The 14404-nt window shown below is 49.2% G+C and overlaps 4 protein-coding genes across 4 annotated transcripts; all 4 read left to right on the top strand.

Annotated features, from left to right (window-relative positions):
* Positions 1 to 1116: 1116 nt before the first annotated feature.
* On the top strand, positions 1117 to 2372 carry EV420DRAFT_295569 (uncharacterized protein). The gene is made up of 4 exons (XM_060481579.1): positions 1117 to 1527; positions 1582 to 2047; positions 2097 to 2136; positions 2190 to 2372. Exons 1-4 carry the CDS (start codon positions 1270 to 1272, stop codon positions 2200 to 2202), a joined length of 777 nt encoding a protein of 258 aa, XP_060322093.1. The 5' UTR covers positions 1117 to 1269; the 3' UTR covers positions 2203 to 2372.
* A 1397-nt stretch (positions 2373 to 3769) lies between these two features.
* Positions 3770 to 4579, top strand: EV420DRAFT_1281558 (uncharacterized protein; the record flags this gene model as incomplete). The annotated part of the gene is made up of 1 exon (XM_060468263.1): positions 3770 to 4579. The coding sequence occupies one exon, from the start codon at positions 3770 to 3772 to the stop codon at positions 4577 to 4579; it is 810 nt and encodes a 269-aa protein (XP_060322092.1).
* A 1855-nt stretch (positions 4580 to 6434) lies between these two features.
* EV420DRAFT_295509 (uncharacterized protein) lies at positions 6435 to 8332 on the top strand. Its single transcript, XM_060481578.1, has 10 exons — positions 6435 to 6694; positions 6745 to 6786; positions 6838 to 6894; positions 6951 to 7002; positions 7051 to 7094; positions 7149 to 7218; positions 7270 to 7362; positions 7418 to 7423; positions 7479 to 8044; positions 8099 to 8332. The coding sequence occupies exons 1-10, from the start codon at positions 6559 to 6561 to the stop codon at positions 8233 to 8235; spliced, it is 1203 nt and encodes a 400-aa protein (XP_060322091.1). The 5' UTR covers positions 6435 to 6558; the 3' UTR covers positions 8236 to 8332.
* A 2476-nt stretch (positions 8333 to 10808) lies between these two features.
* On the top strand, positions 10809 to 13998 carry EV420DRAFT_1487858 (uncharacterized protein; the record flags this gene model as incomplete). Its single annotated transcript, XM_060470572.1, has 9 exons — positions 10809 to 11763; positions 11796 to 11872; positions 11982 to 12137; positions 12193 to 12995; positions 13099 to 13211; positions 13254 to 13330; positions 13387 to 13573; positions 13630 to 13730; positions 13798 to 13998. The coding sequence occupies 9 exons, from the start codon at positions 10809 to 10811 to the stop codon at positions 13996 to 13998; spliced, it is 2670 nt and encodes an 889-aa protein (XP_060322090.1).
* Positions 13999 to 14404: the final 406 nt, after the last annotated feature.

Raw genomic sequence — 14404 nt, 5'->3', positions numbered from 1 at the left:
GGAGCGTAACGGGGAAAAGTACAGGAGGATTCAGGATCATAGAAGAGTCGCCGTTGCCCACAAGCAGCTGTGGCGAAGACTCCGTCTGGCGGCCTCGGAGGTTTTTTCTGGGGAAGTCAGCCAGAGACGGACAAGTATACGGCACTTCCATCTCGTGGACAGAACAGCCGCAGCCGCAGTCCGGTCAAGCCTTCTCGGGCAGGCACTACGGCAAGCCATCATCCACTGCCGCAGGTCCAAGGCAGATCATGAGTCCAAGATTAGAGGGATCCTTGTGTTTTACGCCATCGATAGGTCAGGAAGTGAGTGGAACGGGTGGTTCGGAGTACGATGACGCTCTTTCGCTGCGCAAAGTGGAGGATATAGTTGAAAAATCCGAAGTCAGAAGAATCTTCGTATTGGAGCCCGGTAATACGGTATTTTCGTCGATCCCATAGATAGTTACTTACACGATCGATTTTCTTGAGATGCTCGAAAGTCAGCAAGGAAACATTAATTAATGGACACACTCACGAACAGTCCGTTTGTCCCAGCGTTGTGTGACTGTCACTGGTAAAGCTTCCAGTAGTTCCTATGAGCCTAGTAAGATAATTGAGAAGGAAAAAAGACGCATATATGCACATCAACGCACCCCGAAGCCAGTACTTCGGCTAGACATCGTCTTCCCACCACGAATAGCACTCTCATGGTTGAGTCTGGCCCTACACATCAGGGTTAAACTGGCAACGATGAGTGCTGATAGGGATGCTGACAGCGACCGACGACCTGCTCCCCAAAGAGAAGTGACGAGCCCTGGCTTCTGCTCCATGACCGTCAACGGGAAATGTAGATATACTGCGCGTACTGGTCTAGATCACAGGGAAATTGTTGGATATCTTGTAGTGAAAGAGGTTTCCATCGCGATGCCCATTGGCAATTCGGTCGTAGTAAGAGAAGTCGGACGACGACTCTCTTACGTATAGCGGGGCCTACATTTCATAACCGAACTCTTCAGTTATCCTGTCATCATCGTATATACAAGGAGCGACGACGAGCACGTACCGAGTCGCCTGTCCTGCTCTCCACCGACCGTTCACGGTGCCGAGTTGCTCATTTCCGGTTCCGCAATGGTCTCGTCATTGTCGGTGTTAGCGGCAGCTACCCTGGAGCGCGTTTGTGGGGTACATAAATTGACATGATGGAAGAAACAAAAGAAGAGATGTCACCGACAGGCAGCACTTTGGGCCGGCAGTGCATGTTCATTCCCACCCACCACCGTCTTTTTCGTTGATGCCTGGCTTTTCGCTGCCGTGGTCGCGCGACGTCAACGACGACGACGAGTCGTCGCCTTGGGAAAGAGGCGTACCGACGCCGCGCTCAACAGTCGGTTTTTTCTACCCACCACCTTCATCTTCTATCCCACCGGTACCGACAGACCTACCCAACAATACTAATACAATATCTTCTTCTAATAACGTCCATGCCGACGCCCACGCTCCTTCACTTCCCCGTAATTCAACTCTCCGAGTGCATGAAAAGGCTGCGCAGGTAACCCAGGGAGTACTACCGCCATCCTGGCTGCCGCCAACGACCATTTTCCAGACATGCATTCTTCTTCTATTCTTTCTGCCCCTCCCACCGCTGTTTTCTACTATATATGCAGCTCTGGGAGGGGCTATTCTCGGTGGGCACGTCCCAGTCAGGTCTTTCGCAGAGGCAGGAGCGACTGGGGGCACTATACTAGCACTACCACTGGCGCTCGCGATTTGGATACTGCTCGCTCCAGAGAAGCAATCCCCCAGAGAGGATTTCTTCGATGACGACGAGCCTCAGACGTGGTGGACTCGTTGGGGAAAATTCGTGCTGTGCGGGTTTATACTAGTCTTTGTCGGCGTTGCCACTTCCTCTGGGCGCCGTTTTGCATCCCGGAAGAGGATAACAGAGACTTGGAAGCAGGCAAAGCAGCATTGGCCGCGCTGGTCGGTGGGATCGTTTTCTGTAGTGCTTTGGGGGTTATCTTTGCTTTGGGGGTTTTGTCGTATTGGCAATACGCGAGGAGAAGAAAATGGTGAGCACTCTCTATTATTCCTGCATATCTTTCTGATTTCGATGCTCAGAGCGCTCAGATTCAGCCATTCTTTATTGTTGTAATCTATTGTACGTGTCTTCTATCCTACCTGCATCCTTCCTGTCCTCTAATTTTCCTTTAGCGTACATATTTAGAGGGATCTGTATTTGCTGCTGTTGTTGTATTGTGGACACTGCTATTTGCTTTGCGTTGACTCCTTGAAACGTGAACCATACATGTCGGCATTTCTCTGTGAAGGGCCGGGGACTGAAACAATTTTTTCGCAAAATGATCTGCTGCCTGTCGAATTCGACCCGGGCCCCCAGCGATGTTCGCAAAACCATAGGGATGGTACATTGACATGGACAAGACGTTCAAGCTAACTTTGGGCAACTCAATACGATCAGTATGATTACGTAGAGCTACGGAGGCGTCACGCGTCACGGGCGATCAAAGCTCTGATTCGGAAAAACCTGGTATCTGAGCACGGGACAATGTGCCGGAATGTTGCGTTGCCGTCATTAGAGAAGAGAAGTACAGAACTTCTTGGAACATTATTCGCTCTGAGAGAAGCGGTGCTTGGACTATATATTGGGAGCACACCACTCCCTCGTTTCTTCAGCGGTCTTGAACGCTATTCCTGGGCCTGATGACTAATTGTGATGAAGAAAAGATGAATGTCGACACCGACTGTCTCAAGGAGATCGCCTCTCAAGGTTCTGGGGTTGGCAGCAGCTGCGCAACGTCGGTTGATGGGAACCGCATCTATGTGAGTCGTGAGAAAAATCATACTAGCAATTTTTGCACTGAAAATTCTCTATCAGGACGCCATCATGGTCAATAGGCATCATGACACTATCTCTGAAGAAGAGGCGCGACGAACTGGATTAATGCACTATTGCATGCCGCTCAGCGGCTTCGACTCGAGCAGCTACTCAGGAAAGGGAACACCTTGCGGGAGGTATTGAACGACTTTCATGTATGATATTATGTCTGGTTCTGTTAGGCACTGTTTGATTCGTTCCTTAGCATGAGTTCGGTGCATTCTTCAACAGGGGAGAGACCTACATGGATTCAGATTCAGAAGAACTTGAAATGAGCGGCAACCACGAGGAAGGTATGCCAGCTCGCGTCGAGGTATGATTACGCTTCTATCCTCGTGTCCTTTCTCATTTCTTCAACAAGGAGAGGCGGGAAAACTTTGAGCTTGATGTTAGCGCTCGATACGAGAGTAAGCACGAGGATGGAAAAATACACTCTCACGGTGACCACGACGTGGTGCGGGAGCAGCCAGATCGGGAGACACGAGTCGGCCGGCCGCTCCTCGACTGTGCTCGAGAGAGTTTACAGCCAGTGAAGCTCAATACCGGCACTCTCGAGGAAGTTGTGGTCACGTACCACGGCATTCGCCCACCTTCGGCTGAAGATTCTGATCCTGTCGAGGCCCAGAAGGTAAACAAATACAAGATGACTTTGTCGTGTCGACACGCGGAGCGCAATGGTGGACAAGCCGATCCCAGACAGGGCCCTGGTTGCGCTCATGGATGGACTACTAGTACAGGGTACCTTCCTGCGCCTTCCCGCAGCATGGACAGACCTATGAACTCCTCTAATTCGAACTTCCTCGCCAATAGACTCAACAAGTCATTCAAAGTGACCCAGCTCAATTGTTGGGCAGGGAAGATCACATGTATAGCATCACTGACGGTGCAGAAGGGGCCTATGAGTTGGTTATTGGACGGGCGTCTGCTGTGGTATTCCGTCCTGCGTCAAACAAGTGCATATACTCTGGATGACCTTACTAAATGCCTGTGCCGCTGGGGAATAAGGTTATCGACATGCAAGCGAGTGCGTGTGCATGACCAGCTGCCCAGAACGTCACTCAGGACATCCGAACCCGTTCCTTACCGTCGGAAGGGCTTTCAACTGACCATGGAGGACTTTGCGAGTTATGTTGAAAGACGGCGACAGCTATTCAGAAACAGCGACGTTGCTCGGGCTGCTCTTAAACATGGAGGTCTCATCTGGCGACTAGCAATGGAGGAAGTATCGGAAGAGTATGTGACATCTGGTCCATCCCCGAGAGTGATGGAAACCGGGGCTTGCCTTCGGACGACGGAGGGCGAGGCACTATGGGATGAAATGTTGATGGATGACCAGATTGATGTCATTTGCGGTGTGTACAAGGTGGAAACAGAGGACGATCGCTACCCTAAGGGTGACCGTCGAGGAAAGCTCACAGAACATGTGTCTTGGTTTCCCAAGGATGCGGGTTGGCGAGGCTGTGGGCTCGATGTGGGCTTTTGGAGTCCTGATGCGGAATCTTGGTATCAACATAGGCTGGCAAATTATCTTGATGGAGACTTCAAATGCAAAAATCAGTCAGAGTGGAAGAGATCATTGAAACTGTGGCGGGATGCCCCCAAACTCGCGGAAGGTCTGGAAAAGGTATCGCAGGGGTTTCTTCAATGCCACGTACTGCGTCTTTGTACGTTGATCGTTCTTATTTGTTCTTTTTCTCGCATGTTCTAACAGCTGTTTAGGATTTTTTCCGACTATTCCACAACCATTCTTGATTGCTGTAATCTACATGTGCACCTCTTACTTTCCGATATGACCTAATTTGATCAGTACGTTTGGTCAGTACGTGTGAGTCTCATTACTTGCCTATTACTCTAGGGTTTAGCGCTAAACTTAGAGTGATTGTGAGTCGTATCGGAGCATTGTGATTTCGTCTAATAATTCAAGCTCCCTGAACTCTTGTCTGACTGCGTTGCTTGCTCGATCTTGTACTTTAGCCGACATGTCACCTGTCCATTTACTGTATGTGCCATCTATCTTACCTGCATCCTTCCTCTAATTTTTTTTCAGCGTACATATTTAGAGGGATCGGTATTCGCTGTTGTTGTTGCATTGTGGACACTGCTATCTGTTTTGCATTGACTCCTTGAAACTTGAACTATACATGTCAGTCCCTCTGAAGGGCCGGGGATAGCCTCACTCAAAATGATCTGCTGCCTTTTTTCACCCGGGACCTCAGCGGTTCAACGTTGCAACGTTAAACGTTCGTAAAACCTTAGAGATGGTACATTGACATTGAAGCCTGCCAGTTACACTGACAGATCGATTTCTCATCGTTCAAGTATCCAACACCAACTTTATCGGTCCGAGATCCCGGTGTAAGTACTCCGGAGTCTAGATCCATCACCTTCGTACCTTTCATCATCATTGTGATTACCGCTTGACCTCCACAATTGTTTATAGATGCCAGATACCTCAAGCTCAGGTGCAAAGACAACAACCGCCCTCTACCATGTCACTATCCTTGACAGAACCAGCCGGGTTCGACAAGTGACTGTAAGCATCTCTCAGGACGCATTGAAAGCTCTTCGGCTCAACCACTTACATCAATAGCTTAAGAGGGGTGGAGGTGCCTTGTTTCTTTAAGGTAAGGGCTTCGTAACAGATCCCGCCCGTATTGTGCTGATGGTTACCTGCAGAAGTCCTATATATGCTCCACCTATCACCGGTCCTTTTTTCATTACGCGTGAAATGCGGATAAGTGTCTGCGGAACACCTGATTACCGACAGCACCCAGGCAGAACTTACAAGGCACGCGCAATTCCTCCAGGGTTCTGTTTCTTTTATTGACGATAATCCAACAGGAAGAAAATGCGAGTTGCGAGATATGAGGGATAAAGCTGGAGGCGGGAAAGTGAAACTAACATCAGCGACCGAAGTACACGAAGCTCGTTCCTACGCGATCGCTATCTCACCTCACTCCAGCAGGTAGAGTTGTCGCATATGAAGGAATTCATCACCTCGGCTTTGAGCCCAACAAATGATCACACTGGAGCTGCGAGTTTGTATGAGACGAGATCAAAAAGCCAAAGCTGTAATTAATCAGTCCTTGGCTGAGATCGTTAACCTTCTCATTGCGTGCGGCGATCAGCGATACTGAAAGGTTCGTATTGCCTCTTCTCAAAGCCCACGTTGGACTGACTGATGAGACAGATTGATATCATCATTGTCTATGCGCGCCATGCTGTATCTCGTGCTTCCTGGGATATTCGTCGCGAGGTTTTTGAAGGGGAAGCACACCTTGAAACAAATATACGCATTGCGCGCCGAGCAGCACGCGGGACTCGAGTGTCAACTGTCGAAGGAGCCGCTCTTCCCAATGTCCTTCAAATCGACGCGGATGTGATCGTTGCTTGGGTATGAAAAATTCATGTCCAGTCTCTCCTTGTGTTTGTCCGTTTTTTCCGTCTTGGCTCGCTATCCTCGCCATTCTTATTCATTATTTTAGGATCGATTCGTGCTTTCCATCAGCCATCCTTCTATTGGAGCACTTTCCCACTCATCAGAGGTGTCGTGATCGTGATCGTTGCATCAATCTCCGGTATATGCGCTGATCATACCGGAGAAGTTTTGGTATATCTCATTACGTGCAACGACTTCCTATCTCCTGAGCGTCTTGCCTTGCCTTGCTTTCCCTCTCCCTAGCTCGGATGGTTGCAACACACTCTCTCCTTCAAGTTCTCCTTGGTCTCTCTTTTCTGGTTCCTCGTCTCCTTGCGCAAGACCATATACAATGCATTGATAGCGGATCAGACTGGTATACGAGTGTCGTGGGGGAGACGCCGTGTAAGACTATTTTTTGCTTCCCTCTTCATTAGAATTGAACTTTGTACCAGGTCGAACATATGAACGGCTACGCCAAATATGCAACAGCAATTGTATGACTCCGTCGTTCACCGTTGTTCATTCTGAATTGAATCTCTCTTTAGATGTCTTGGGTGCCTTGAGTCCTAATACTCCTCCGGATACATGTAACGACCAACTCGGTATGTCCTGGTATCTCAGCAGTAACTATGCTCACTTATCTGTTCCGCAACTATAGCCGACTGTTGTTGCAACTCAATCGCATTCGGACTTAGTATGTTGTGTCTCACGTGAGTGATCCTCGCTTAAAAAGCGACCGAGTCTCAACTTTTGCATAGATGTCAGCGAGGAATAGGGCCCAATGGCAACGGTATCGATGCCGGTGCGTATCTGAGGTGCACTCAGTATGGTTAATCCTCACCTTCAATACTGGAAGGCATCGGCGCATATCAACAATATCTTAAGCATGGCTCAAACTCGTTTTGCACCCCCAATACTAACAAATCGTATGTATTCTTCGCTTTCACGGTGATGGGGACTTAATTTACGATCCTCAGATTTACGAATGACATACAGTCGGCGGTATGCAATAATGGACTGAAGATCCACAACAGCTTCTATGACGCAATATTTTGGGCCAATGGACCGTGGTATGCCAGACTTCCGTTGTAATCTGAAGACATCGTCTGAATCTTACTCTCACAGGTTCTAGTATGTTGGATCTATCCTCAATGCAGTTTCCTCCATTCTGACCTTAAACTGGTAGTACGTGGTCCCGCGAACAGATGGAAAAGGTTAATGCTGCTGACGGGAATAATTCGTTCACGCATTGCGCATCGACAACCGTGGTTATAACTAGTAGTTCGCAGTCTCAGCCGATGTCGCTTTCAGAATCGACCCCGCTTTCTCAGTCGACAATGCCTTCCCAGCTGACGTTGTTTTCCCAGTCAACGTTTCTTTCCCAATCGACAATGCTTTCCCAAGCGGCGTTACTTTCTCAGTCGACGTTTCTTTCCCAGTCCACATCGCATTCCCAGTCCACGTCGATTTCCCGGTCCACATTGCTTTCCCAGTCCATGTCGCCTCCCCTGTCGAGCACGTCATCGACCACTGATTCCACTACCGCGAGCGTCACTTCAGCTTCTACCTTTACACAGAGAGAAAGTCCATCAAAATCTCTCAATGCGGGCGCCATAGCCGGGATCGTGGTAGGGTGTATCGCAGGAGCAGGAGCAATCACGCTGTTCCTCTTCTGGTGGCTGTCGTTCCGCCGACGACAAGCTGCTATCGAAGACTCGGAAACGTCGGCCCGTCCCTTCCTCGTCGGTCACGGTAAAGTATATTCCTCAGCTCCTTGGTTCTAGGACTAACGAAATCGGTTTACAGCACCATCCATGTACAACAGTCCTTCCGCCACTGAGCCTTTGCTCCAAATCGGAAGCCCATTGCTCACGAGTGGGTCGGCAGAGAGACGGTTCGAAGAGAAAAGACAGAGGGAGCTACCACCTGCTTATTCGGGGTAGACATGACCTCAGGCCTGAGAGTACATGAGGGGTGACTTCGTTGCGCCTGGTGAGCCTGGGACGAGTGGGAATAGCGTACGAGGGAAGGATGATGGATTTTGTTCCAGAAGCTTGTGTCAGCTGTGGACCCCGTACTATGAAGACGGACAAATTTTTGTAGTTGACTGTTTTCTCTGGTAAACAAGGATCACTGTTTACATGACTCCATATAAGCAAGAGGACGAGTAAACTACTAGATCAGTCAATGGATGATAGTCATTGAAGCCATGCTTTTTCTTCGACGTCGACATCGCACACGCGAAGTTGCTTTGATTCGCTCGCATGACAGCGGCATGATACCCTGCATCTCCTGCACACCAACTGCACCGAGTGCACGGTCACCAACGGACATGACTTTCACATGCAAATCCTCGGGCCACGTAAGTATCGTGTTCTCTCGACCTCACCCACCGCTTCTGAATCCCGATCGTCCCTTCCAGCCTCTCCGCCCTCCTTCCCGCACAGCCATGAACGTTCCCTCAGACAGCCTCCGACCGCGTACCACGTTTTCCTTTCTCCGCACTGTCCTCCAAAGTGCATGAAAAGGCTACACAGAAACCCCAGGAAGTACTACCAGTGAGCAGTATCCATTGCTCCCGCATACCTTCTCTGATTTTGTTCCTCAGATTTCGACCGATCTTTATTGTTGTAATCTATTGTATGTGCCATCTATCTTCCCGACATCCTTTCCTCTAATTTCTCTCCTGTGTATCATAGGGAAGTACGAGCTTCTTGGAATGTTCTTACTGTGAATCGTGAGAAGCGCAACGTGGACTATTTAAGGGCGCTTCCTCGTTTCTTCAGTGCTACCTACCTAAACGGTTGAGCTCTTGCTTCTGTGGTCTCGAATGATACTCCTTCCTCTGCTGCTTCTTTCTTCGTCTCCATCTAATCCCGATGAAGAACAGATGACTGTCGTAACCAACTCACTGACATTGTGTTCAACACATGTTATCAAAGGCACAGTCAATCATAAAGGTAAGTGTCTCTTGCATAGTTGCGCAGGACTCACTGAAAAGAGGTGTCAACAGAACTCATCCTGTAGAGTTTCAATCACGGCTCAAGTATAACGAAGTCATTATCTTAACTCATCGTTCCTGGAGTGATGGCGACCAAAACTCCATTCCAACACCAGCGACTTCTCCTATTACTACAACAATGGTGCATACACCTAGCATTATTTCCCCTCCGAAGTCGATGGAAGTCAATGACATGACACTGGACAGACACAACAGACTTCAAGTTGACGGACGTCGTCTCAATCTCCCCGTTGCCTACACTTTCATCGGATGACACCGACAGCACTGCAAGCCGGAATAGTCTATCTGCACTACTACTGCACCCACTTCATATTGTCGATGTCTTCGAATCTCAGTCCCCTCCTTCCTTGCAACTCGTCATTCCAAGTCTCATAATCTATTCAAAGAGTGATCGAAGTGATAAAAATCAGCACGATGGCATACTACTGGGAAGTATGCACATGGTTTGGGCGGAACTGCCTCATGCGGAAAGGACAGTGGGAAAAAAGAGCTCGAGGTTTGCTCGATGCTCGGTCAACACGCTAGCTCAGAGGTGGGGAAAAGGAAGTCCGATGAAGGGTTTGGATGCTGGCAATAGAGACGCAGACGCAACTGATAGGGAAAAGGCATTCTTCATCCCTCCGACGTGGCGTATCGTAACTGACGCTGGACTAAATCTTTGGCATCATCGCGGACAAACACTGCATAAACTTGGGTCTTGGGAAGAATGTGACTACGGTCTATTTGCAGATTGGAGACAGCAACGAGGAGTGTGATGAGAGGCGACACGGTGATGACGACAATATACTGTCTTGGGTGCCTACAAGAGTGATGACGAGCTCATGGCTATCCGTTCCCGGGGCAGAGTACGAGGTAGATTATGAGTTCGGAATTGGAGGGTCGCTGTGTTTTACGCCGTTGATAGGATATGAAATGAGCAGCAAAGGTGACTTGGAGTAATGCCGTTGTGCAAAGTGGAAGATATCGGGCTGTGGGCTTCGTCGTTATGTAACATGGTACTTCGGGCCGGTCTCTCGAACCTTTGATTCAGTCAAACGCTCTTTTCCTTCAACATCCCAATGGCTGCATTCTGGTCAGACGCTCGAAATGTTACTCTCCACCTAGATACAGCTGAGGCTTCGTCAAATGTAAAAGACCTCCTGAAACAATTGGAGGAACTACCCTTGGAATTACTGGACAAAATTATGAGATCTTGTGCGGTCTCGTGGGGCCACGTGCGATCTCACGAGACCACGTGCGATCTCACGCGATCTCACACCAAAAAAATTCGGTCGGCACAGCCATTTGGTAGCTCACCTACCATAAAAAGACAGCGATAAGGTACAGTCAGCGAATCATGTCACAGTGGTCACAACGGCCAGACCGGACAATCTCATTACTTTCCCGGCAGGGTGCTATGAAAATCTTCGACATTGGTAAAAGAAAATAATATATAATTAAATTGAATTTATTTTTATTCCTCTGAGGTCTTGTGAGATCTTGCACTGCTGCCCAATGCCCCCTAGCATGCAGAGCAAATCTCAGCCACTCCCACTGTCCGCTCTCTTTCATAATTCTCAAACAGCCCATCGATGTCCCAAACCTGCACCACAGGCCGATCCTGCTAACACACAATCAGCAGCTGGTCCCACAGCAGTATCCACCAGCATCCAAGCCCCCATCCCACGACGCAATCCGGTAGCCACTACATCACCTCTTTGCAGGCTCACCACCGCCAGTCTGCTTCAGGAAAACACCCCAAGGCCCAATACTCAGGCGGTCACTCTTTCCCAACCTTTCGTCAGACCAGAAACGTCTGTCGCTGGCCTGCTATCCCATGGCTTCAACTCGAACGCGTTCCTTGGAACGCTTCCCATGTCATCGAGAAACACCACCTTCGTTGGATCCAACATGACAGGGCGTAAGAAAGCATCCGCCATGCAAATGGCATGGGGACATGGCGAAGCACCTACATGTCACATCCTCATCTATCCCTTTCTCAGTCCGGAGCATCATCAACAAGCCATCAAGGACGCAGATCCTAGCATTCAAACCGGATACCCACTCCCCCAGTCTGACATATACCATCTCGAGCATGTCGACGTCGCACCGTTTCGGGAGCACATGCAAAAGCTTGATCTTTGCATCACCTTCTACACCAATGCTAACGACAATTACAGGACGATTCACGATAAACTTCTCACGCATAATGCAATGGCTGGGAAGCCCCAGATCCCCGGCCTCAAGACTGACGACCTGGCTAATCTCAGCTTTCAAAACATGGGCTGGTGTTTCCTACAGCTCATGTCCCGCAAAGGAGATCCGTCTCTTCTCATCGTCAACAAGAAAATTAATGAGGGTCAGGCCACAATTGACCATTTCATCCGCCATGGAAGCCTGGAGTCCAAGTTTCTGCCCAAACATGGCAAAAATCATTCAGCTGTGCTCGGTCAGTTTACCCTGGTGATTGGTATGTCTGACCACACAACTACCTGACTGCAGGCGATATTAACTCGCAGGAAAATATTTCCAGCTCTGACCCGAGGCCCCATCTGCCACAATCTCCAAAACAGGAACTTGTACGTGGGCGATTTTGGACCGCAAGGAATGCCTGACATGGTAAGAGGAGGAATGCATGCCTGCTTCTCAGAGCGTGCAATGCACAATCTCTTGTTCGTCATGTGACAGCGGGGCAGCAGTTTTGATGAGAACTCCTTGCCCTCCCTACGTGCATGCAGAGGCTTGCCACCCAATCATCTTGCCCCCGAGCTGACGATTACGGCGGGAATCCCTCATTGTCCCCAACTTACCGATGACGCCACTTCACTGGCGGAAGAACCACAGGTATGTGACCCTGTCACAATTAGAGTGTGATGTGACTGACCTGATGGTGACCCAGCCGAACACACAGTCCAACAAGCGGCCCGCTTCTTCCAGGTCACTGCCACCTGATCGACTTGGCATGTGCCCCCTTTCACCGATTGACTTGTCCAGCCAACTGCCCCCGCTGCCATTGCCCCCCCCTTATTACGCCGGAGAAATTTGGCCACAACCTCGTGATGCAGAGCGGGCACAAAGTCAACCCATATACACCTCCTGCCTGTCGGAGACCATGATCTCCCTCCTCCCCGACACAATGTGCCTGAAGGGACCAAATGTCGAATCTCTCGCTGATGCAGTGCTCGAACTCTGTAGATTTTACGCAACGAATGCATGGGACAAGGACAATGAGATGTTTCTGCAGAAGATAGAGGGCCCTCTAGCACCCCAATTTCCTTCCTCCAACATCCTTTGTGAAAATTGGGATGAGCTGGCAAAATTTGGGAGCATGAAGATGATCATACTCCAGAGCTGGAGCCATGGCGACAGTATCAATAAAATGGTCCTCAGGGAGGCATTGAAGAAGGCTCTTGAAAATACCAATCTATACACTTCCTTGCCTGAACAACTCCAATTACTTCACAGCTACCTTTCGCATGAGAGATTGCACCGCGATGGAAACTTGTCTGTGGAGAGCACAGGGTCTCCTGCTTGCTCTCTGCACTGTTACCTTCCACATGCTGCCGCTGCCGGTGTCTCCGTTTCTCTTTCTCGCATTGTTGACTCCACGAGGAGGATTGGCAAAAGTCTTGGATCTTCTAACAGGACCCGTCATCAAGGCATTGGATCCCGCTACCGAAGATTTCATGCAACCTTGGCTCGGTCCTAAACTTACAGACCCTCTGACCTTGGAACCACCTCATTGACATGAAAGAGATCAGAGGTATCTGTGGGTTTCACATTTCTGTGATCCTCATTTGACCAGTAAGTCCAACACGCTACACCACACTACACAATCACCCATGAAATATCCTCTCCCCAGCCTTACGATGTCGGTTTCAAGAAACCTGACCCGGAAAAGTTACAACTCCAAAATAGGTTGGTGCTGAAGCTCATTCTATTGTCCCATCCTGATGGCAGACCAGAGCAATGGATTTAACGCCATGCGGGAGGGATTTTCTTACAATTTTGGTCATGACAAATACATTGGAGGCCTGGTAAGTTCTGCAGCTGTCTTTGTGCCAGTAACATCGGTGAACAGAGATTATCATAGCCTTCGCTATTCCGCCGAGAGCTACCCCAACCAGAGAATCTCTTGTTGTATCTTCACAGGATGTATGATCGCAGCATCCACTCAGCTCAGGACCTTCTAGACCTTATCCAGTTTGACCATGGATGCGTCAGGACAGATGCCTTTTGCTCAACACCATGTGATTGGGGTTATGGGACACAGCCCAATGGTGGGCATCTCCCCCTTTATGAATGCATCACCCGAGCCATCACTGATAAATTGCAGGAAATACTTTGAACAAGACTTGGACCGCCGTGGGCCACTGCTTCCTGGTGATGGTGACCAGTCTGCCATATATGCCTGCAGCACCCGAGGAGAAGATCAAGGTGCGTGCATCACGCTTATTTTAGGTTCGCAGATATGTGATTGTCCTCCGCCCGGTGGTTCTTGTAGTTCATCTTGCATGCCCCAGATGAATTCCAACCACCTTCTCAAGTATTTTGCATGAGCACTTGCTTCAATATCATCAGGCTCAAGCTCGACATGAAATTATGCAGCCTTCTTGCTGGAGAGGCAACAGCACTCTTCCCCAATTTTGAGGCTTGCTTGGACTTCTGGTTGTTCGACGATGATCGAATCATTATGCTCATTTAGTCATATTGCATTATATCATGTCACACAACCAGTCCGTTGGTCATGTCACATCATATTACATAACCGCTTTGGCGAAATATTGATCACGATATTCATAAATCTGAATGCTAGCATGCTGAACACAATCATTGGAAATGAAGGATGAGCCTAAGTACATGGGCCTAGAACTTAGTATGGTGCCTCCCACTCTGTGACGTCCTTGTAGTAGCCCCCAGCTGTCGAGAGGGGCATTGCACGCTCAGGATAGTTCCCCTCCTGTGGATGTGTGTGTCAACACACGTGGCAAACAGGGTGCACGGCCAAAAGTTACGTAGAAACTGTCACAGTAAAAAGAGGCAAGGTCTTGCTCCAAAGATGTCACCATTTCCTCCATGTATCTGCTCTTGTCCAACAAGATGGATGCAGG

Source organism: Desarmillaria tabescens (assembly GCF_030435595.1).
Source record: "Desarmillaria tabescens strain CCBAS 213 chromosome Unknown EV420scaffold_140, whole genome shotgun sequence".
Taxonomy (NCBI): Eukaryota; Fungi; Basidiomycota; class Agaricomycetes; order Agaricales; family Physalacriaceae; genus Desarmillaria; species Desarmillaria tabescens.
This window is presented reverse-complemented; position numbering and strand designations above follow the sequence as displayed.

What these genes read in the sequence shown, in the direction of transcription:
- EV420DRAFT_295569 (XM_060481579.1), top strand. Translation starts at nt 1,270, where the DNA reads ATGCCTGGCTTTTCGCTGCCGTGGTCGCGCGACGTCAACGACGACGAC. An exon ending in TGCATGAAAAGGCTGCGCAG is followed by an intron (nt 1,528 to 1,581) that starts GTAACCCAGGGA and finishes ACCATTTTCCAG; the next exon opens with ACATGCATTCTTCTTCTATT. An exon ending in TACGCGAGGAGAAGAAAATG is followed by an intron (nt 2,048 to 2,096) that starts GTGAGCACTCTC and finishes TTCGATGCTCAG; the next exon opens with AGCGCTCAGATTCAGCCATT.
- EV420DRAFT_295509 (XM_060481578.1), top strand. Translation starts at nt 6,559, where the DNA reads ATGGTTGCAACACACTCTCTCCTTCAAGTTCTCCTTGGTCTCTCTTTT. An exon ending in CTTAGTATGTTGTGTCTCAC is followed by an intron (nt 7,003 to 7,050) that starts GTGAGTGATCCT and finishes ACTTTTGCATAG; the next exon opens with ATGTCAGCGAGGAATAGGGC. An exon ending in TCCCTTCCTCGTCGGTCACG is followed by an intron (nt 8,045 to 8,098) that starts GTAAAGTATATT and finishes ATCGGTTTACAG; the next exon opens with CACCATCCATGTACAACAGT.